Source organism: Muscardinus avellanarius (assembly GCF_963383645.1).
Source record: "Muscardinus avellanarius genome assembly, chromosome: 3".
Classification (NCBI taxonomy): domain Eukaryota; kingdom Metazoa; phylum Chordata; class Mammalia; order Rodentia; family Gliridae; genus Muscardinus; species Muscardinus avellanarius.
Genome location: NC_137788.1, coordinates 86,175,666 through 86,199,227, shown reverse-complemented (window position 1 = coordinate 86,199,227; position 23,562 = coordinate 86,175,666). Strand labels below are relative to the sequence as shown.

At 32.4% G+C, this 23,562-nt stretch overlaps 1 protein-coding gene across 4 annotated transcripts in view; it reads right to left on the bottom strand.

The window, feature by feature from the left end:
• Nucleotides 1–23,562, bottom strand: part of PTBP2 (polypyrimidine tract binding protein 2) — a 37,316-nt gene that overhangs the window by 4,966 nt on the left and 8,788 nt on the right. For 2 of the 4 annotated variants that reach the window (XM_080693179.1, XM_080693180.1), the window contains exons 3-8: nucleotides 22,419–22,583; nucleotides 22,223–22,333; nucleotides 15,466–15,661; nucleotides 5,292–5,446; nucleotides 3,824–3,857; nucleotides 3,316–3,408 (exon numbers count right to left, since the gene is read on the bottom strand). In XM_080693179.1, the coding sequence (XP_080549305.1) occupies nucleotides 3,316–3,408; nucleotides 3,824–3,857; nucleotides 5,292–5,446; nucleotides 15,466–15,661; nucleotides 22,223–22,333; nucleotides 22,419–22,583 (754 nt within the window). The remainder of the gene's footprint in view (nucleotides 1–3,315; nucleotides 3,409–3,823; nucleotides 3,858–5,291; nucleotides 5,447–15,465; nucleotides 15,662–22,222; nucleotides 22,334–22,418; nucleotides 22,584–23,562) is intronic. The other 2 variants (XM_080693181.1, XM_080693182.1) reach the window with 1 other exon arrangement.

Here is a 23,562-nt window from a genome sequence, read left to right as displayed (position 1 = left end):
TATTTTGGTGGGCGATAATTTTTAAAAATGTTCTATATATGCTTAAAGAGAATGTGTTGGCAAGATGTGGTGGTATATGTTTGTAATCCTAGTACTTGGGAGGCTGAGACAGGAAGATCACAGGTTTGAGGCCAGCCTCAGAAACTGAGGGAGACGCTGTTTCAAAATTTAAAATTAGGGCTGGGGGGGGGGGTATAACTCAGAGATAGAACACCCATGGGTTCAACCCTCAGACCACCAAAACAAAGAAAAAAAGAAAATGAATGTTTTAGAAGCATAATTGTTACAAGTCATAATTCAGTTGTATCACTGTAATCTTTGTTGTTGTTTTGGTCTGCCTGACATGTTCTTCAGAAAGGTGGGCTGAAGTTCACTACTATGCTAGATTTCCTCAATTCTACCTGCAGGTTCTATCCATTTATGATTTATATAGTTTGAGGCTTGAGTTCACTAGATATGCACATATATACAACTGTCTTATCTTCCTGATGAACTAGATCTTTAGCCTTCAATTTAAAAAGATGCATACACTTTCTTTAGGTTACTATTTGCCTCAAATATCTTATTACATTATTTTCAATCTTTTAGGTAACTTCTTGTACGCCAAATCTGATAGTCTTTTAATTAATAAATTTATCCCTTTATGCTTGCTGCTTTATTGATACATTAGAACTTCACCCTAACAAGATTTTTATATTTTTGTTTTTCCCCTTTATCACTTGTTATTTTCTTCTTTGTTTTGGGGAAATAGGTCTCCTGAGGCTTATAGACACTGAAGTGCCTCAAAACATGACTTCCTAATTATGCCTGACATTAGAAATGAAGGCCCATATATGACATATGCTTTAAAACTCCTCAAATGCCATTAACATCAGAGTACTATGATTTTCTCTCACTTTACAGCACACTTTCTCAATATAATTCATTATATAAAGGTCTATTATGAATAAGTAGTAAGTTACTTTTGAAATGGTAGCTATAATTTAAATAGGTGAATTTTTAAAAAATAGTTCTTGAAAACATAAAATGAAAAAACCAGACAATTACTTTACCACAAAGAAACTACTATTTGGCATTTTACTAAAAGCATTCATTAATCTTAATAATTACTAACTCTGGGCTTTTTTGGTAGTGTTGGAGATTGCATCCAGCAGTGCTCTTCCTACCACTGAGCTATACCCTAGTCCCCCTGACTTTTCTTTCTTTCTTTTTCTTTTCTTTTTTCTAATTTTGGTGCTGGAGACCCTTTTTAAAATTTTGAAACAAGGTCTCGCTAAATTACCAGGTGCTGGCCTGCAACCTCAATCCTCCTGGTCTTAAGACTCCAAAGATTACAAATATGTGCCATCACACCCAATAATTACTAATTATTAAATCACTAATAGCATGTACATGCTATTCTTTAAGTAGCCAATTAAAAATATTTTGGCTAAAATTATAGTATAAAAATTTATTATAGAAACACCTTGTTTGCAAACCTAAACTCTATAAATCTGAAACAATTTGAGATTTGCAACTCTTATTCACATTTAATATCTCTTAGTTTTAAACTCTATCTCTTAGTTTTTCATGTAGTTTATTTCTCCCACACAATTTAAGAATAAAGGCTTTTGCCTATGATATAAAAACGTCACATTTTTCCAAATACAATTTGCATTAAACAAAAATAGTGAAAACAGAGCCAGAAACAAAATACATAATGTAAAAATGTTTTAATTCTTACTTTCTCAATTGCATGCCCTAGTTTTGTGAGGGGTTTGTTTGTTTGTTTGTTTGTTTTTTGCTGGTCTGGGGATGGAACCCAGGAGCATTCGACCTCCGAGCTACATCCCCTGCCCTGTATTTTTATTTTTATTTTTTATTTTGAAACTGGGTCTCACTGAGTTGCAGAGGGCCTCACTTAGTAGCTGAGGCTATCCGCGAACCGTGATCCTCCGGTCTCAGCCTCCCAAATGCTGGGATTACAAGAGTGCGCCACCACTCCCAGCGTGTGAGGGATTTGAGTATGTGCATTTTATAAAGGCATCAATAGTGTGAGCACATATTTTTATACCTGCATACCTCAAAAAAGCAAAACTATACTAGCAGCAATGAGAAGTAATAAGTTATTTACCACTATATACAATTCCCCATTTTTTTCAATAATGATTTGGCATTCTTTATTTATATCAAAGTAATGCTACCCACACCTCAAATGGTATTGATAAAAAAGGATTTGAGCATGCTTTATAGACCACAAAGCACTGACAAATACTTGTGGTGTATATAAAAGCAGTAGTAATAACTGCCCTCACAAGAATACAGCAGTGCAAATGTAGGAAAAGGTACACTAAAACCCCAAACACAAATAAAATGAGCATTTTACATACCTTTAAGATACTACAATTTTAAAACTAGAGAACCAGATGGACAGTTTTATACCCTGTCTGAGATACCAAAATCACTGCCAAGAAATACTGAAGTTGAACACTTAAGTATCTGTTTGAAATTCAAACTTCTAATTTCACAGACAAAAACTGGTCATGGTCATCTGTGAGTCTCACATACACAGCAAAAATACACTAGCCCTTACATCAAAAATAGTAAACTTCAAAATAATGTGAACGCAGTCTAAAGCAATATCATTTCTGAATCTCAATGAATAAAATATAAGCTAAAAACTAAGTGAATTTAGAGTGAATCGCATTTTGACTATGCAGTTGCATTTTAAATTTATGTGATTTGATTTTGTGCATGAAGTCACATAAAATGTGTGAAGTCATCAACTATATATCTAAGTAATTATGTAACTCTAACAAGTATATTTTAAGATCCTCACAGGGATTTAACCATTGGCATGTATTTTTCATTTTATAAGAATTTGATATCTCTAAAAGATATTTTCCATGGGACTTTTTTCATTACAAAGTTCAGCCAAATACTTGCAAATTACATTAGAAGAATTAAAATACCATGGCCTTAATAAGGATTCCATGAACTATGTAAACAGTTAGCTTCTAATACATGGAGTAGTCAGGAATGAAAAATGCCAATATAAAAGTTGAAATTTTTATATGGAACAGTTCTTGCAATTTTGGAGCTAAATCTTTTTCTACTAGACTTGCTTGAGAAATAGTAGGAGGAAAGAAGAAAAGTAACAAATACCTTAACTACAACTATTCACATTAAGATATGAAAATTAAAGTGATACTTTGAGCCCTGACCATTAAAAAACAACTTTCTTCCTGATGAAAAAGAGTCAATTTTTACTCAGATTTATACTATATATTTGAACACATAACTAAAAATGTACAGATAAATGCAGTTTAATCTTACCAAGTTGTGATTGGTTTCCATCAGCCATCTGTATTAGAGCACTGTCTTTCTTATTGTATAAAATCTTCACGCGTTGCACATCTCCATAAACACCTTTTTTTTGGAGTCACAGAGAGGTAATCCAAAAATGGAATTAATTTTACATGCAAGTCAACTAAAAATCATCTTTCTGACATATCAATGAAACATTCAGACATCAACATGATCACTCAATCTCATCATTCTCACAAATGAATAAAGAAGATCAAGATTTTGAACAGTGAATTTTGAAAAGAATAATTTTTGATAAACCCTCAAAGCTATGTGAATGATATTAAAATAAAGACCATGCAAAATAAATCAGCATGCATTAAAACAAATTTTGTGTCTATGGAGAGTTTTAAATAGCAAAGAAAAATAGCAAAAGATTTACTATTCAACTTTAAGCCAAAGTGCTAGCTACAAATAAGAATTAAGGTGAAACAAAAATCAAATCAATAATAAAAGTATAGTGCTAACAATAACATACCGAAGAGGGTAAACAGACTTTGGGGCGTAACCATCTTTAGAAGGAGAGAAGAGCAAGCAGCGTAAGACAAGAAGAGAGAAGAGTCGAGGAAGAGCGGAGATGAACAGATCATCCATAACGAAGGGTGGTTCCCGCAGAATGGTGAGGTGGTCATGGATCATGGTTCAAGGCGGTTAATTGGGGCAAGTTGGTCCGAGGAACATTTGTTCAAGCACAGAAGCATGAACATAGGGAATGGAGACAGGGAATGAAGACAAGGACAAGGAAAATAAAGGATAAGACAGGGAAGGGAATGGGTATTTGGGAAAAAACAAGGAAAGGGAAGGTGAACACACAGGGAAAAGGATGAAATGGGGAAGGGAAACAGCAATGCAGAAGAAAAAAATAAGGAATTGGGGAACAAAAAAAAAATAAAATATAGGTCAGTACATAGGAAATGCAGGAATTTGGTCAGAAAATGGTTTATGTACTGTACAAGAAAAACTGAGTAAAATGTAGTCATCCAAGACAAATATGGGTAAAGTACATCTATATCAAAGAGTAAATTACAGCATTTCATCTCAACATAGGGAAGGAAAGCATGCATAGGAATTTTAAACTTTGAACTTTAACTGCATAAGCATGGCTGGTTATGAAATGCAGGCAGAATTCTTAAAAACAAAGGCACTTTGATTCGAACATTTTAGCATGCAGAACTGTGAATGATAATAGTATATTAAATGATAAAATAAGCTTAATGTTCATATATTAACAGAGGCCAATTAATAAAACAAATATTCAAATTAGACATTATAAACTGATAACACTGAGCTTCCCACATTTCATACCAGCTTTCATAGCAATCAAAATAAAATATATCAGACATAAAATGTACAACTACAGAAAATAATAGCAATCTTATTTAACAAGAAAGGGAAGGGATAAAGTTGAAAAATATTCTTAGAAGACAATGACTAATAACTGCAAAGAAAAAAATTACTAAGAAAGACTGGAAGAGTGCCTCGTCAAGATCTTTGGAAGAACCTTCAAAGAAAAATGTATTAGAGTAGTTCACATAAAATAAGATTTAAAAAAAATGCAATGACACATAAGCATGAAATGAACAAGCAAATAATTAGAAAAGGCAAAGAGCAAAATTATTTTACAGTTAAATTTGCAAATTAGATCACATTTGCTTTTGAGAACAAAAACATAAAAAGCCAAATTACAGTACTTCACCATATTTTTCTTAGGAAAAATAGGTAACTAGGTTAAAAATATATACATATATAGAGAGATATGACTGTCTAAAGAAATAAATTACCTAAACAAGTACATAGATTTTATTCAGAAATAGAAACATACAGAAAATACTTTGGCTAATGAATGTACATAAAAAGAAAGGCAAGTGCAAAATGAAATAAACATGAAAAACTTTCACAAATGAAATGAAATTATAGAATAAAAATTAGAATATTGTTTTACTAACCTCTTCATTTAAATTGCTAACCAACAGGACTGTATTGCCACCAGCTGAGACTCCAGGCATACCCACTCGGCCAGCAGCAGCTGCAGCAGCTGCTGCAGCAGCATTTGGAATAGCCAAAGGACTCAGAGCTCCTGGAACAGCTGCAACAGGAAGCCCTAATTTTAAAATAAAGCATATTTTACGAAACACACACAAGTCGTTTACAAAACCCAATTTAAGCACGAAGGCTGCATGGCTTACAGCGGCTGACCATCCAAATGATTCCTGAAAGTTAATTTTCATAGCATTAAGAAACACGGTTTGGTGATGTATAGTAGTTAGAGAAATTAAGTGATTTCAACAAAATCATTAATTATTTGTACTAGGGTACATACCTGTTTTGTTAAAAAATTAAACATACAATACTCCACCGTCCTATGAAAGAGCAAACAAAGCATGAAGAATATATTTCCAAGTCAGAGACTTGAAAAACTCATTTCTATGGTTTATAGTAAGAAATCAAATATTAAAAATACTGCCTTCAACAAAGAGGTAACACATCCTTTTTCTACTAGTGGTAGCTTCTTCACAAACTCACATTTGAAATCACTTACTGCTTATGGAACAATTACAAGTTCTTCTGGTTCCTAAAAAAAAAAAAAAAATTCCCTAAAACAATTTAATTCATGCAAATGACCCAAAGACAATGTCAGCAAAGTGTGTCTGCCTTCTCAATTCCACACTCAAGTAGTTTTAATAAACACCTCTCAAACACAACTCTTCTGGAAGATATAACATGAAATTTTCACTGTATCACAATACTTTGTTTCCAACCTGTTGCCAATCTGTTTTATTACTTCCTTGTCTATACTGTCTTTAGTTTCTTTTTTAAGTCACCATAATAATTTATTCTAGAGAACTACTTTGTCTTAGCACCTTTTATCTATCAATGACAAATGAACTCAGACTTTCATTTACAAAATTTTTACATATCAGATTAGTTCACAAAAAAATTAACTGTTTTTTTTACCTTCCCATGATGAAGGTACACTCAGACTTTGACTTCATGACATACCTGGGTAGGACTGACACTTAGCACTGCCATTCCATTAGTTCACTTTTTAATCTCTCTCTTTTCAGCTTTCTTTTCCATTTCATAAGGATCTGCTGTTACTTTTAGTTTCAGAGGTCATGATCTTCAAGTTTTAGATGGTTTACAGAAACTAGTATGATCTTTTACTGACAGTGAGATTCACAATTCTTAACACATTCTGAAGTAAGTTTTTGACATAAAATTTTTCCTTCCAATTACCTCTAATTCAGCTTTTATCCCTTCTTTTAAAAGCACTCCATCAATGCAATGATTTATCCTCCTTCCCTGGATGAGCATACTTCAGATTTTTGCCCACAGCATTTTTAGAAACTCTCCCTTCATGTTTTCTCACTTTTTTTACTTCATTTTTTTGTACTGAAATTTTCTAACATATGCAAAAGTAAAGAGACTACAATAATGAACCCACATGCACCATCACTTAAGTTTAACATGTAACGCCTTATGGACAATCTTGTTTCATCTATGCACCAAATTTATTTTTTTGTGGTAGAGGGAACTGAACCCATGTCCTTGTGCACATTAGGTTAAGTGCTCTACCACTGAATTATATCCCTGTCCTTTTACTTTAAGAAATGGTTTTGCTAGGTTGCCAAGGCTGCCCTCAAATTTGAGATCCTTCTGCCTCTGCCTCTGGAGTTAACTGGGGTCACAGATATGTGCAACCACACCCGACCAATTTATTTTTAAAAGAGGAAATCCACATATCTAATATTTACTAACATATAGCAGTCAACAGTGTCTTTATGGATCCACTAATGTGGATCTTTTTTAACTATTCCGTGGCATATTATCTTCTCCATGTTAAACACTATAACTGTCATATTTTATAGGCTTGTTTCCATTTAACACGGATATTTTCATTTTTCCCCAAGACATGTATAAAGACACATTTCTAAATCTAGGCAAGTACTCATAACTCAGTAATTTCTTTCTTGCATTTTCTTGGACAATGACATCCCTACACTTTTTTGTGGTACCCACACATTTTTTAATATTGTATTTCAACATTTCAGACAACTTTGGATAACAGAGCATTCAACAGAGCTGACAACACAATTATTTAATAGTACTGAAAATTCCAGATATAGTCATTATATTGTCAAATCATTTGTTTTCCTGTCTTTAATTGGCTACCTCTTAGTAGAAAAAAGTAACTTAAAAGTCAGTTAAATCCCATGGTCTTTATGAGATTCAGAGCTGATGGGAAAAAAAATATCAACAAACAAAAAGAAAACTGCCAACTGTAATACATGGCATATGAAAGAAAAAAATTTAGTATCAAGATTTGAATTTCCATTTAACAATAAAAAGACCTAAACCTGGGCGTGGTGGTGTATGCTTGTAATTCCAGCATTTGGGAGGGAGAGACTGGAGGATCGCGGTTCGCAGACAGCCTCAGCTACTTAGTGAGGCCCTTCGCAACTCAGTGAGACCCTGTTTCAAAATAAAGAATAAAAAATTGGGCAGGGGGTATAGCTCAGAGGTCAAATGCCTATGAGTTCCATCCCCAGACCCATAAATAAATAAATAAATAAATAAATAAATAAATAACAAAAAATCCTAGATATTTGACAAGCTCTTTCCCACAATAAATTTTATTTCTGATTTTCCAATTCAAACAAGAAAGAAATGACTTGCAAGGCCCAGTAACACAGAAAACCTTAACTGAAGAATTCTGCTGTTACTCAAATATCTAAAACAATCTCTGAATCCCTAGCATTTTCTCTATACATCTATTGACTCTTACTATCTCCTGTTTATTAAAATATTGTCTTTCAGCTGTATTATATTATACTGCCCCCAATAGATTAGTTTTAACTATATAAATCATAATTTTAATTATTCACATCTGTAATCAAGTCCGTTTTCTATTGCTATAACAAAATGCCTGAGGTTGAGTTTCTAGAAATAAAAACAGAATTATCTTACAGTTTTGGAGACTGAAAGGCAAGAGTGGGCATCCCCATCAGTGTTACAATATGGAGAGTGGTAGAGTGCATGAGGCAGGGAAAAATTATATAGCAAATAAAGAAATTAGGAAGTGGGAAAGTATTCTCTCAAGAACCAAAGTCCCATAAGAACTTCCTTCAGATAGCATCCCCGATGACCTAAGAATCTCCCACTAATTCCCACCTCTTAAAGGTCCACACCATGGGATTATAAACTAGTTCAGCTGCTATGAAAAATCAATATGTAGATTCCTCAGAAAATTGGTAATGGATCCACCACATGACCCAGCTATACCACTTTTAGGTTATCTTTCCAAGGGGCCAAAATCAGAGAATTATAGTAATATATGCATACCCATGTTTATAGCAGCACAATTCACAATAGCCAAATTATGGAACCAATCTAATTACAGAATTATGGGAAATAAACACAATGGAATTCTACTCAGCAATAAAGAAAAATAAAATCACATAATTTGCAAGAAAATATAAGGACCTGGAGAACATTATGTTAAGTGAAATTAACTAGTCCCAGAGTATGAAGGGTCTTAAGTTTTCTCTCATATGCAGAAGCTAGGGAGTAATTGAGATACCAGAGGTACTCTAGATAATGGGAAAGTAACCTCAGTGGAGCCAGGGAAGTGGTCTAATGGAAGGGGAGGAAGATTGAAGTTCATTAATGGAAATACTACCATCAACTATGTATACATATGTGAATATAACAACGTCAATCTCAGTACTCTGTATTGGGAAGAAGACAGGGAGATGGAGGGGTGCCCACCAAGTGTTAGGCATGCATGTCATTGTCAACATGATTTACATTATAGTGTGAGACTATATTGAACCAATAAAATCTTATGAAAAAAATTAAAAAGCCAACATTTCCACCACACAAGGGACCAAGTTTCTAACACATGAGCCCCCCAGAAGGGTGGGGGAGGGGAAATCATATCCAAACCATCACTAAGGTAGCAGGTATGCTGGAAAACCACTATTTAATGTATATTGATGAAATATAAAAACACTGTTTTTACTCCCAGGATTAGTATAAAGATAAAACGTTGTATAAGAACTTCTATGTAAACTATCATCTGCCAAAGAAAAGGGAAATGTCACAAAGATCTTTTCCACGTGAAATCATCTTCAACAGACATTTTGATAAAGCAACTTTTACGAAATGTTCATGTTAGCTCTAACATCATTATTATATGATGGACCCCAGTCTATTAGAAGTCCACAGAAAAGGGATATAAATTACCTATTCCGTTAAGAGTCATATTTCACTGAAACTTATAAGCATCCCTACCACTTTCAACTGATGAATTATATTTTGTAATTTATTACAAACCACATATAAATCTTAACTTTTTAATTTGGAAGTTTTAGGTTTACAGAATAATTAAAGATACTACAGGATTTCTATATGACATGGGCACTTCATTTCCACATTTATTATTAGCATCATACATCAGCAAGGTAATTGTTGAAATCAATCATTATTGATATTGTAACTAAAGTCTGTACTTCACTCATATTTCCTTAGATTTACACCTAATAATTCCCTGCTTCTTTTTGTTCTAGGATCTCATACTTTGCTATCACGTTCCCTTAGGCAACTCCTAACTATAAAAATTTACTCATAATTTCTAAAGATGTAGGGTCTGTTTTATCCTATTTTTTTCCACTCTAAAATTTCCATCCAAAGTTTTACTTCTTTTGGTCTTCCTTCACTTCCCTGATTAAAAAACCTAGAAGTTAATCTTGTATACTACTTCCAAACAGAAGGGAATGGTGGTAGGATTCTGAGACACCCCCTCCCCCAGCCCTAATTCATTGAAGTAGGAGGTCCTATGTGGGAAGGCAATTCTTAATATGTTTTTTTTCTTGATCTCCAAGTAAATATATTGACAATTAATCTTCCTTAAACAGCCCATTCCTCATTTTCCACCAACCTTCCTTCAATTTTTATTTTGCTTTCTGGAAAAAATATTTAACTAAAAAATGTACAAAGTATATGTGAATTGAGGTAAAAAAAAATCTTTATAACCAATCTTCCTCAGTGAAATAAATTAAGGCAGCAATCATTAGTGAATACTAAAACCATAAATAGAAAATATAATGTTAAGTATCAATGTAAAATACCTGAAATCACAATCAATCTTAAAGGATCAGTGAAATAACTAATTGGAGTAACCAGGAGTAACATGCCTCCTAGAGACACAGTAAGATATACAAAATAAAATTAATCATTCTTACTAAAAAGAAACAAAATCTCAATCTACTTGGACTCTAGGAGCTAACCCAGTTTACATAAAAACTGTAGTAAATAGAAGAACAAGTTAACATGCCACTATAAGAAAATAATCAGACCAGTCTAAACCATGGGATTTTCTAAAAGGATAACTATGTGTCATTTTATCAATAAAACTGAGGTTGGTGGTAGAGGGAAGAAATCTATTAAAGACTAAAAGAGATTACAGCAACCTATGCCAAAGCACCACCCTTGATAGGATACAGTTCTCATCAAACCTTTAATAAATTTGTTCAGATGCATGAAGAAATAATAAGGGTATTTAATGATATTAATTATTGTCAATTTTGATTAAGTGTACAATCATTTTAAATATGATGGTTATAACTGAGATATGTCATGATAAGCTTTAAAAATATAGAAAGAAATGAGATAAAACAAATGTGCATACTCCCAAACCAAGATGATGAAAATATGTAATTTATTCTATTAGTAATGATTATTAAAATCTTTAATTGAAATACTACCATGGGAATAATTTATTTGAAAGTAACAGAAAAAGCTCTCAGATAATCATTTTATAAATTTTCCTTGTTGATCTTATGCTTCAAAGAAAAAAACATAAACTTAACAGCTAAATAATACTGTACTGTACTTAGATCTAAATAATATGATTAAAAATGTATTAGCTAAGCATAGTGGTGCACACCTGTAATCCCAGTACTTGGGGGGCTAAGACTGGAAAATGGAAGATTCAAACCTAGCCTCAGCAACTTAGCAAAGATCTCAGCAACTTAGTGAGACCCTGTTCCTAAATAAAAAATAATATAGGCCTGGGACCGTAGCTTATTCCTGGGTTCATTCTGCAGCAACACACACACACACACACACACACACACACACACACACACACACACACACACACACTTTCCTTCAAGGGCTATTTACCTTCATGAAAAATGTTTATTATATTCCTTCACAATTATCAGTATTTTAATGTCAAAAGACTAACTATAAGAAGTTTGCTTTTCCTTTTTTTTTTTTAAAAGACTACATGATGAAGCCAGGTATGTTGGCCCAAGTGTGTAATCCCAGTACTGAGACTGACAGAAGAATGGAAGGTTTGAGGAGAGCCTCAGAGAATTAGTGAAACTCCCAGCAGCCTAGCAACACCTTGTTTCAAAACAAAAAAACTTAAAAAGAGCTGGGGATGTAGTTTAGAAGTAGAATGTCTCAGGGTTTAATTTCCAGTGCATCAAAAAGAGAGAGAAAAAAGCCCAAGACTCCAAGATGAGAATGACTGTTATTTTAACTTAAATATACAACTCTAAAGGAAGCATTCTCTTAATGGATTATCTACCCTAATTTAGGCAACATGATCTTGAAAAATTACTTCTAACAATTTTAGAAAAGTGATCTACCCCTTAATAAATGAACTATACTTTTTATCATGACAAAATGATTATAATGATGTCTTAATTTATAATCCCCAGGATTTTTGACCACCTTGCTCTTTGAGATAGAATATGTAAATTAATAGTCTGCCAGGTTTGTGATTATGCTTAGATGTCAGATTTTTAACTAATTACAAAGCATTCTGTCTCCCTTCTTTGAATAAATTACATTTTCTAAGACACTGATCTCTGGCACTAAAAGAAACAAAGAAACCAGGTATGATTGGTAGTTTTAAGAAATTACTGTTTAAAATAAATAAAATTTGCAATATTAATTCCAAAGTAATAAAATCCAGACAAGTGGCTAGATATAAACAAATACATATACAAGGTAAACTCAATCCTAAATATTTAGCATAATAGTATCACTTTATCTGTGTTCTTATAACATCTTTGATATAAAGGCATAGCATACCAATTATTTCATTCTGCAAAAGTACTGTTTGAAGAAGACTGGAAAAGAAATAAATTTCATCAATACTAGTTTGATTTTAACTTTGAAGTCACCTGATTAAATATCAACAGAGGCAAAGGAACAGAAAAGATTTAATCATGCCAAAGGCATGGCTTTACTAATGCAATACTATATGGCCCTGCCAAGAGGTATTTTAAGACAACTTTGAAAAGTACAATATGTGGTTCTTAATCTAGATTTTAATATGCACCACACTTGTGAGAAGGTATTTTCATATCTTGCAAGTTGAAATTTTTGGATTTATATGAATTATTTAAAGACACAATTTTTTTAAAAACACTTTCCTAAAAGTTAGCCACACTAAAGCAAATAAATAAAACTGAATATTCATCTCATACCACATATAAACACACATCCTTAATAGGCAATTTCTAAGAATTATTATACATCCCAATAAAAAGAATCCAGATAACCAATTCCAAGATCATAACAAGCATTTAAAAACTAAGGTTAAGGTTGTAGCTCAGTGGTAGAATGCTTGCCTTGTATGTATGAGGCCCTAGGTTTGATCCCCCACAGTGGGGGTAAAAATTGCAAATAGCTCATAATATAAACTAATCAGACATTTTCAAACCAAATATCTATGACATTAAAAATAATTCTCATTGTTGGCAGGGGAAAAATTCAATCAGCCTTATATGTCATTCATGCTAGTTTAAATTAACACTACCTTTCTGGGAAGCAATCTGCAATAATATCAATAGCTTGAATATTTTCTTTGAGTCAATAATTCTAGTTCTAAAAATCTAGTCCAAGGAAATAATTTAAGAGGCAAAAAGTTAGATAAAGGGCATTTCAATAGAAAGCAGACTTAATGTCTATTTCCAATAATACGATTTATTCATTTTTTAATAGGGAGGTATTAAAATTATATTTTGTCAAAAGAATTCTAAGTAAAATTACTACAATAAAACAACACAGCCGAGCGTGGTGGTGCACACTTGTAATCTCCACGCTTGGGAGGCAGAGACAGGAGGATCGTGCAGGTTCAAAGCCAGCCGTGCTGGCTTAAGAGACCCTGTTTCCACATTTAAAAAAAAAAAAAAAAAAAACTATAATGATTTTAATTTTTTACAAAAATAATTTCCATAAGCCAAATAATCATGTTAAGATCAAAACTAGTATTATGTAATTTTTTTAAAAGTTGCAATTCGCCTAATTTTGAGAATGCTTAAAATAAAAAAACCTAAATTACAAGATTCAAAACCAGTAAGACAGGAAAAAGATGAAGTCATTTAGGAAAGGTGAATTCACCACATTTTTACCACAAAATGTTTTCCTTTAATTTAGGCAGAAATGCAGAAACAAAATACATTATAATGAAGAAAAATCCAACAAAGATCTAGAAGACTACACAAATTTATTAAGAACTAGGTAAGGGGGAGCTGGTAATGCAATACAATTCAGTAGAGCACTTGTCCTGCATGTGCAAGGTCCTGGGTTCAATCCTAAGTATGAAAAGAAAAAACAAAAGCCAGGCACAATAGCATATGCCTGTAATTACAGTACTTGGAAGGTCGAGACAGGAGGATCCCAGGCTGGGGTACATGTAGCTCAAGGGTATAATGTCCCTGGGGTTTAATCCCCAGTACTCCCACCAAAAAATAAATCAAATACTGATTTGATAATGTATCTGCCAAGTACCTACCAAAATGCCTAAGATCTAAAAGCTACTCAGTAAATGTTGATTCTTTTTACTTCAGTTGATATAACTTCTGTCAGAATTTAGTAATCTATATTAAGAGTTAAAAGCAAGGGCTGTCTATCATTTATTATTGTCTTGATTCTGATGCCTTTAAAAATTACATACTATGAAATAGTTTTTAACCTGCAAGGCAAATTAAGGCTTCAACGAGGCCACAACAGCAATAGAAATTCTGTCAGGTGAGTGTTAACATCCTAAAGCTTCTAGATATAAACTGTACAGTAAGGATACACTATGGTTTGTACCAGATATATCAGAAAATTAGGGTAAAGGGAAAGTTTTGTTTGAAGCTACCAGAATTCATTTCAAATATCAACCGCACTTGCACATTGTTTCATTGCACTTAGGTATCATTTTAGGTTTTATGTTTACAAATGAATAGCATGACATATATTCAGTTAAATAAGTATTTTTAAAAATCAAAATCTCATTTTTTCTCTCTTTAGTGATAAGCAGACTAAACTTTAACAGCTACTTTGTCAACCATTAATCCTGGATTCTGTATGAAAAAAACCCTGATTTACAGAAAATCTTATAAAGAGCAGAAAACAAAATTCTAAACACATCAAATAAAAGGAAACTAAATTTCCACCTAAACTTATAAAATCACTGCTTATTTTACTTACGAAATAACATTTTCCCTTACTTTTTCTTTATCTTGACTCCATCAACTATCAGTTGCATTTTTTTAAATTTCATTTTTATTAGGTGGCTCAAATCCATTGTAGAACATGATAAAAATATAAATGAGAAAAAAATGCAAAATAAATTTTATATTTTCCAGTTTAAATTATTTTTAAAAGAGGATGTAATATGCTTCACACAAACCTATACATCTACTCCAGTAGATGTTTTTGTGCTAACTCTTCGTTCTTTACATAGCGTCAAATTAAAACATTATCTCAGAAAATGTAGGTAAGACTATGACATCAAATTTAAAGCATAAATATTTTATTAAAAACCCAAGAATATGATCTCAATAGGTTTCTCTTTTGTTTTGGCAGAGTGGTATGAGAGAGAAGTAAAAGAAAAAGTTAATTTTAATTATACTTATGAGAAAACACTTTAGTTTTTCTCTTAAAAGAATTATTATGCCTTCTCACAAACACACACATAAAAAACAAAATTCATACAACACAATTTGTTAAGGTCTAAAATGAAGGAATTCATCATACTTACTGGAGTTTAACAGGCACTTTCCCATTTAGCAAATGGGAAAAAGGTGGTATAGACAATAAAAATCATACCTAAAAGAGATGTTTCCTTGGCAAAAGCTGCAGCAATAGCTGGGTCCAATGCAGGCTGTCCATCTCCAGATGGAAGATCAGGTCGAGTATAATCCCTACTTTTATCATTGTTGTATTTTACATTCAAATTCACAAGTTTGGAAAAATCAATCCTTAGAGTACAGCAAGCATTATAAATATTCTGACCATCTAGGGCCTGTAAAAGTGAATAAAATACATCAGAGCAACCTTATAAAAAGGAAATTAGCAAAAACCGAAAAGATTGAAACGTCACACATCACACTGTGCTACTCTCCTTTTAAATGTATTAGTTTCCACCAAATACTATCTTTTTTAAATACAAGATGCTACTTTAATCTAAAATAAAACCATTTACCCATCCATGCTAGTATTAATTTTTTTAAACCTGCAAAAGGTTTATTAAAAGTAGTTAGCAAGGGTTACAAATATAATCAGTCTTACCAAAGCTAGTATTTATTGGCTTACACAACAAAGTTAACTTTATTATACTTTAATTTTTATAATTTTAATATATATATATATATATTTATTGATGGATGATAGAACTTACATGAATTGACTGTTTTATAAGGCAACTGCTATAGTATACCACACAATATGAGGTTGCCTCAAACCAAATAAATATATCATTATAACATATAACATCAATAACATATATCATTATAACATATAACATCAATAACATCAATTCCTATAAAGTGTGGTAAAAATTATTTTCCTTAAGATGGAATATTCAGCCTGAATCAGAATACCCTGACAAAATGTGCTAATCCAATGTCATTCCAGGATATTTCTGGAATAGAAAAGTATCAGATCTAGAACTAAAATCCTAAATTCAACTAGGCCATTCTAAGCAAGTTACTTAAATCTCTGAATCTCAACTTTATAAAATAGAAAAAAGTCGTCATAGTGGCTGCCATACTTCCTATATATTCATTCTTATGAAGAACTATGCTGCTGTTCTGGCTATCATTTTTGGAGGGTTTTGTGTTTTTTTTTCTTTTTTCTTTTTCTTTTTTTTGCTTGCTCTATCTATACAGCTGGATACCAGCTAGGAACAAAGTATAGAACAAAAAAAAGTACTTTTAGAAGAATAAACTTCCTAATTATGGGAAAAGTAAACCTCTACAGTTTGTTAAGTGTACAAACTTTGTAATCCATGCACATATTCTCATTCCCTAAAAGCAATAAAGCTTTTCCCTTGAAATACAACCTTGAGTTTTATTTGGCTATATTTACCAGACTAAAAAGCAGAAAAATAATTCAATCAAAACCCATCCATTATTATACAGTACTGGTAAATAAAACTCAAAGGGACATCATAAACATCAGGATTTGAACTACATTTGAGTTAAGCAAGGCACCTACCAACATATAAAAGCAGAAGCAAAGAATCAACTTTCTCAACCAGCGTAATATAAATAAATCCAATACCATGCTGGCAAACAAAGCACTGAAAATAGGCATTCATTTACTCATTCAATATTTCTAAAAGAAAAATGTGAGCTGAATAATAAAATCTGTTTCTACCTAATATATGAATATTAACTGATGAGTAGCAAAAATACTGTTAGGTAACTATTTCATTATTAGCAAAGAAAAAATGTTATCTTGTAAGGAAAGACCTAGTTTTGACTCACAGTACAAATACAAATCTATCAAGTCCACAATAAACCAAGTCATTGGGAATTATTTCCAATCAGCACTGAGGTAGACTACACCAAATTATCCACAGTAAATTTGCCAATTGTTAGAAAGCCCTCTAGAAACATTAGACATCCCCTTTTGTAACTTTTAGAAAAATATCTGTATGTAGGTAGAAGATAGACAATTGCGGCTAATGTATAAAAGCTATAAAAATAGGCAAACAGAAAAGAGGAAAAGAAAAGCAGGAGCTGAAGATGCATAAAAACAGGAATTCAATTATTTTTAAACAGTTGACTAAAATAACGTGATCACAAATAAGATAGAACAAAAATCAATTTAAAAATATATGCAAGTTCACTTCATGTTTAAGTATTTACAAAATCCCAAGAAATAACAATAGTACACAAACCAGTCCTGTGGTTCTGCAATCAGGAATGCGGTGATCTTGCTGGAGCAAAGATTTCTGACAGTGAAAGCTAAAGATAATTTGCAATAAGATCTTTTAAATGTGCCTACTTACAATGAAAGTTTCAACAGTGAGTAAAAACAATCAGGAAAAAAGTTTTATACTAAATTTGAAATCTAGACTAAAACATGATCAAAATGCAAGAAAGATGTTAAAACACATAATGTAGTTTAAACAGCACAATGAAACATGGTGTGTAGACTAAACTGATGAAAGCCTAAATAACATTTTCATTTTATCTCAATGAATACTACTTATTTATAAGACTTACTTTTTTGAAGACTGTTGGGGATCAAATTTAACATGCTTAGGGAAACCTTAAACTCCAAATTCTTTAAATATCTTATTGTCTAGTTTTTAACAAGTCAGGACAAATTATCAAAATCAAGGACAAAATACAAAAGCTTTTAATACTAATAGAGTACTTCAGACCAATTATTTACCAAAATAAAACTCCACACTAGTAGATTATGCGGGATTTTCCTAAAACATTTTAAAGACATTGGCTTCATCATCATAAATCTTCCATTCATATGATTTTGGAAAACATAAGTTTTAAGTGCTTAAAAAAATGTATACTTAAACAGATATCAAGAAGATTGTTTGCCTATTCATGTGTATTATAATTTAACTCTATAAAACAAATAGCTTTTGAAAGTCCAGATGAAAATATTTTATTATATTCCTCAATATTAATGTAATATATTTTATGTATCAATGAGTTTTATTCCTCAAAAATATAAATCTGTATTTTTAAAGCCAAGAAAAAACTGTACTTGTTTATACTATATGCCAATAAGCATCAATAATTTTAAAAAGATTTAAGAGTATTTTATCTCATAAATGTAAAGAATACTTACTTACTGGTAATTAGTATTGTTTCTAGGAAGTCTGATGATCACCCTAAATGCCAACACTCAATAAACATAGATAACAAAGCTGATGTGGCACCCATTCTTAATGTATAGTTTAACAGAAAACATAGGTATTTAACAAATAATTATAGAGATCCAACCTATCTAACATGGAAGTCCTCTGAAAAGAGACTTCTAAACTGATACTTAAAGAAGATAAACAGAAACTGGGCATGAGAAGATGAGAAGAAAAAACAGTATTAGCAGAGAAAACACAGCATATGTAAGTTCTTTAAGTCCAATATAACTAAAGAGGAGGAAGATGAGATTGGAGAGGCAAGTTAATGATTTAAAATCTTGTAAGCCATGCTAAAGAGTGTAAGACTTCATTCTCTTCATTCTAAAAGAAAAAAGTCTGTCACTAAAGGGTGATAAGTGAAAATAATGACTTGGAGATTATTCTTAGTACTCTGCAGGAAAATACTGGGGTAGGGAAAGATGTTAATTTGAAGCAGAGCTTTGAGAGAGAATGAGTGCTTACACCATAAGTACTCAAACTGAAGTTCATGGACCAAGAACCCAGTCCTTTCTGCATGAAGATAAGTAGCTCAAGTCAGACTTTATCAATATCAACACTACGCATATTTAGCTAGACATATGATGATTGGAGTTTGGCACAAACTCCTAAAAACCTCAGCTACTATTATTTTGAATAATACCTATTTAGGGAGGTAGTAAGAGAGTTGGAGACAAAAGTTAGATTTAAATAAAAATTTTGAAACTATAATTAGTATTTGGTGATAGGCTGTAAAAAGGAGGAATAATTCCACAATTTCTGTCTTGCTAGTGAGAGTAAAGTTGATACCTTCACTCTGAAGCAGGGAACACCAGAAACAGAAGCTGGTCTGAGTATATTAAGTTTGAAGGCACCCAATGGTCTGCTGGATTCTTAGGGTCACTTAGAAAAGTCTGAGCTAGAGAAGTCTGAGCTAGAGAAGATGTGAGCACTAAGTGTACCTGAGCTGTGAAAACAGGTGTGGCCACTGAGACAGAAGAGGACAGCTGTGACAAGGAAGAAAGGCAGGATAAGTTAGGTAAGTGTTAGATACCAGAGGTTAAGGGAGTGGTCACAGTGTCAAATATGACCTCCAAGTTAAGTCAGATGAAGAATAAATACTTTTGAGGTTTAACTACTCTAAAGAGTGGTGGGTGCCACTTGGAAGAGTAAATGTTATAGGGCTGAAACCAAATTCAGTACACAGAGAAATGAGGATATAAGGGATATAAACAGCCAGGCATGGTGGTTCATGTCTGCAATCCAGGTACTCAGGAGGCTGAGGAAGGAGGATGTAGGCAAGGACACAACCTCAGTAAGGAGTGACTTTCATTAACATAGCATGACCTTGTTTGAAAGGAAGGCAGGCAGGTAGGCTGGCTGGGGACATAGCTCAGTGGTAGAGTGCTTGCCTAGCATGCAAAAGACCCTGGGTTGATCCCTAGTACTGCAAGAAAAAAGGGGGGGGGGTATAAACAACAAAGACAGCTTATTTAAGAAGTCTAGTCATAAATCAAAAGGGAGAGGAAAAACAGGGTGATAGATTGAAAGATGTCCAAGAGTTACAGATGGAGAAGTATATAGAGTTGAAGTAAATTCATTTAAAATGGAAGGGGCTTGAGCATACCAGATATAGTGCTAAGTAATAGAGAAAAACAACACAGAGAAGAGATGACAGATAGTGCTCAGTGTCTTGGGAGGCAGAAGAATCTGCTGGTTACTGATCTTAGATAAAGAAATATCTATGCCTTTTATTAAATGGTATGTTGTGGGTATTAAATTTTTTTAAGAAAAAATAATGGAGTTTCCATTTGATGTTTCTTTTGCAAATAAGCAAGGGTGAAGAAAGAACATGCTGATTAAAGTAAAGTGAAGAGATTTTTCAAGTTAGAAGGTCCATGTGTAGATAATCCTCATAAATTTAATCTGGTAGCAATTGTCAAAATATGAGATATTCTCTGGGTACAGTCCAGACACAGACATTAAAAATATAGATCAGTGGAGTCATTGAAAGATTTACCAAAGCGTCTAACTTATAAAATAATGGGAAAGTTTAAATGTTTCATTTTTCTTTATAGTAAGTGAAATGAAGGTGAATTTAGCTACCAGAATATAGAATATGCATTTAAAAATCTTCTAGTTTCTTACAATTAATTTTAGTTTTAGATCTTTCTAGAGAGAACCTGAGTGTATATATTCAAAAACAACTATAGTCTGATGTTTATTATCTGCAGAGAAAAGATGAGTTAAATGCAAATCTTAAAATATACAACATAATTTAGGTACTATTTTGTGTCATAAAATTAAATATAACTATAGGCACTTCAGACAAGATACGAACTATTTTTTCCAAAAGTAATTGTAGCCAAAATTACAACTTTCAATCAAATTTCATTTCGCTACCTTTGACCAAATATTTTTCCTCTGAATCAGAAGAATAAAATTTCCACATCAGTAAAAACATGTAACATTTTTACATGTCTGAAGTTGTGAAAAAGGCATAAAAACTATGACTTGTAGATCGCCTCTAATAACAAAACCTCATACTACACTGATTTTTAAAATTCAATGAATATAAAGTATTTCCAAAGTTGGGAGGCCAGAACATGTGATGAATAATTATTTAAGCAGGGGATGGGGGATGGGGGGATTGTAATAGCCTATAACTAAAAAAGAAAAGTTAGTAAAATGAGATTATATAACTTGAAAACCAGTGAGTATCAATGTACTGAAGAAAATAAGACTATCCTCAATGTAGAGTGAAAGAATGTCTACCTTACAGATTGTGTTCATAAGTAATGCCCCTCTTCAAATTTTAGCATACTTTTGTAACAATGAGAAAAATCCTATTCTCCTTGCAATATAGATTTATGGTCAGGAGAAAAAAGATGAGAGCATTTGGTGAGCTATTACAATTATGCTATTATTACTAGCATAGCCTTTCTGCTACCTAGAGCTATTTTTTCCCCAAATGAGATACTGAGGATGAAAATGCATTAAAACAATGATCAAAAATGGCCTGAGTTCCATTTAATCTAAAAGAGACACTAAGTACTAGAGACCATAATGAGTCTGGAAGTAAAAGAAAAAGAGAATGAAGACAAAGGTAAGTAAAGACAACCGATTTAACAGTTTCATAATGAATCTTGATGGTTTAATAATGGAGTAATAATAAATGAGATAAAAAATTTTTACTTTTTTATCATCTCTTATCCTCCATATATAACAATGACAAAAAAGATGAACAGTGTAAAAAAAAGACTAAGAACTTATTTAGAAAAACCTGTCTTAAAAAAAAAACCTTTAAAAAGAATACTGAAAGACAGTCAAAGTAGACTATAATAGCATTTGAACTACATCTACACTGATGCGTTTCAGCCACTGGAAACAATCTAAAATCTTATATGGGTGCACATACACAATACACTCATGCTATTTCCTTAAAGCACAAAACTTGCACCTATATTAAACAAAATGTAAGATATAACACAAGTCTATGTTATAGATAATTTTTAACAATTATTAAGGTTTCCTACAAGTATTTTAATGACACAAATTTCTACCATCTATAATGCACATGGCATTGCTAAGTTACATAGAGATTAATATCATATATACATCTATAGATAAGCACATATTTATGAAATTCAATATATATATACATATATATATCAATTAAAAATACTGCTATCTCAAAAAAGGCTATGGACTTACTAGTTTTGCTTGCTGAGCATTTACTGGGTCACCATACTGCAGCAAAGCTTGAAACTGGTTATTTTTTGTAAATGTAATTATCTTCAATACAGCACCAAACTTAGAAAATATCTGTTAAAATATTGAGATCACAACACAATTACTGACAATACTGTTCTTTCTTCGATGTAGAGGTAAGAATGCTGACTGAACTCACTTGGTGAAGTACGTCAAGTGTCACCGGGTAGTACATGTTGTCGATGATGATTCTAAGCACTGGGCTCTGGGCAGGAGTCACGGCACTCTCACTAACTGTGGTGCCACTAAGAGGAGTGTTTGCTGTCTGCACAGCTGTCACAGCTTGAAGAACTGCTTGAGCACGCTGGAAGGTAAAAGAAAAGACAAATAAAACTCATTATTTTCACTTACACATTTTTACATGTTACACTAATGTCTGTAATTCAAGTATTCAACTGGTATTTATTTCAAAAAAGTTAATCTAGGTTTTGGTATCAATGCTGAACAAACAAGCAGAGCCAAGGCAATGTAATTTATTCCTGAACTAACAGGATATATTCTGGCAGATCTATACAGATAGAATATTTTAAACAGAAACTTAGAGAACAGTAAACATTATTTACTCTATAAAACAGATATATAGCAAATCTCAAAAGAAATCAATAAGTTATTCAAAACTACAATAAAGCTTATTACCACACATAACAATACGAATAAAAATATTTTTCATAGTAATGTTAACTTGTGTCATCCCCATTTTTAGAACAGAAATTAATGTTCTTTAATAAACACAAAATTTGGGGAAAGATTTCAAGATAGAATATGAAAGATTTTTCCCACAATACATTATCTAATAATACCAACTTTAAAATGCACTATTTTATATTAAATAATAACATGTTACCAATTAAACTATGATAGATCAATTATTACAAGACACATTTTAGTTTCCGAGATCTTTAACTTTAAAAAATAAACTTGTAGCCGGGCGTGGTGGCGCACGCTTGTAATCCCTGCGCTTGGGAGGCAGACAGGAGGATCGCGCAGGTTCGAAGCCAGCTGCGCGTGCTGGCTTATGAGACCCTGTTTCCAAATAAAAAAGTATAAAAAATAGGTCTGTGAGTGTAGCCCGGAGGTAGAAGGGCTTCCAGGAATCCCAGTACCACCAAAAAAAAAAAAAAATAATAATAATAATAATAATAATAATAATAAAATAAATAAATAAATAAACTTATAAAATTGAATACCCAGGCATGGTGGCTCACTCTTGTAGTCCCCGCGCTTGGGAGGGGAGACAGGAGGATCACACAGGTTCAAAGCCAGCCTCGCTGGCTTAAGAGACC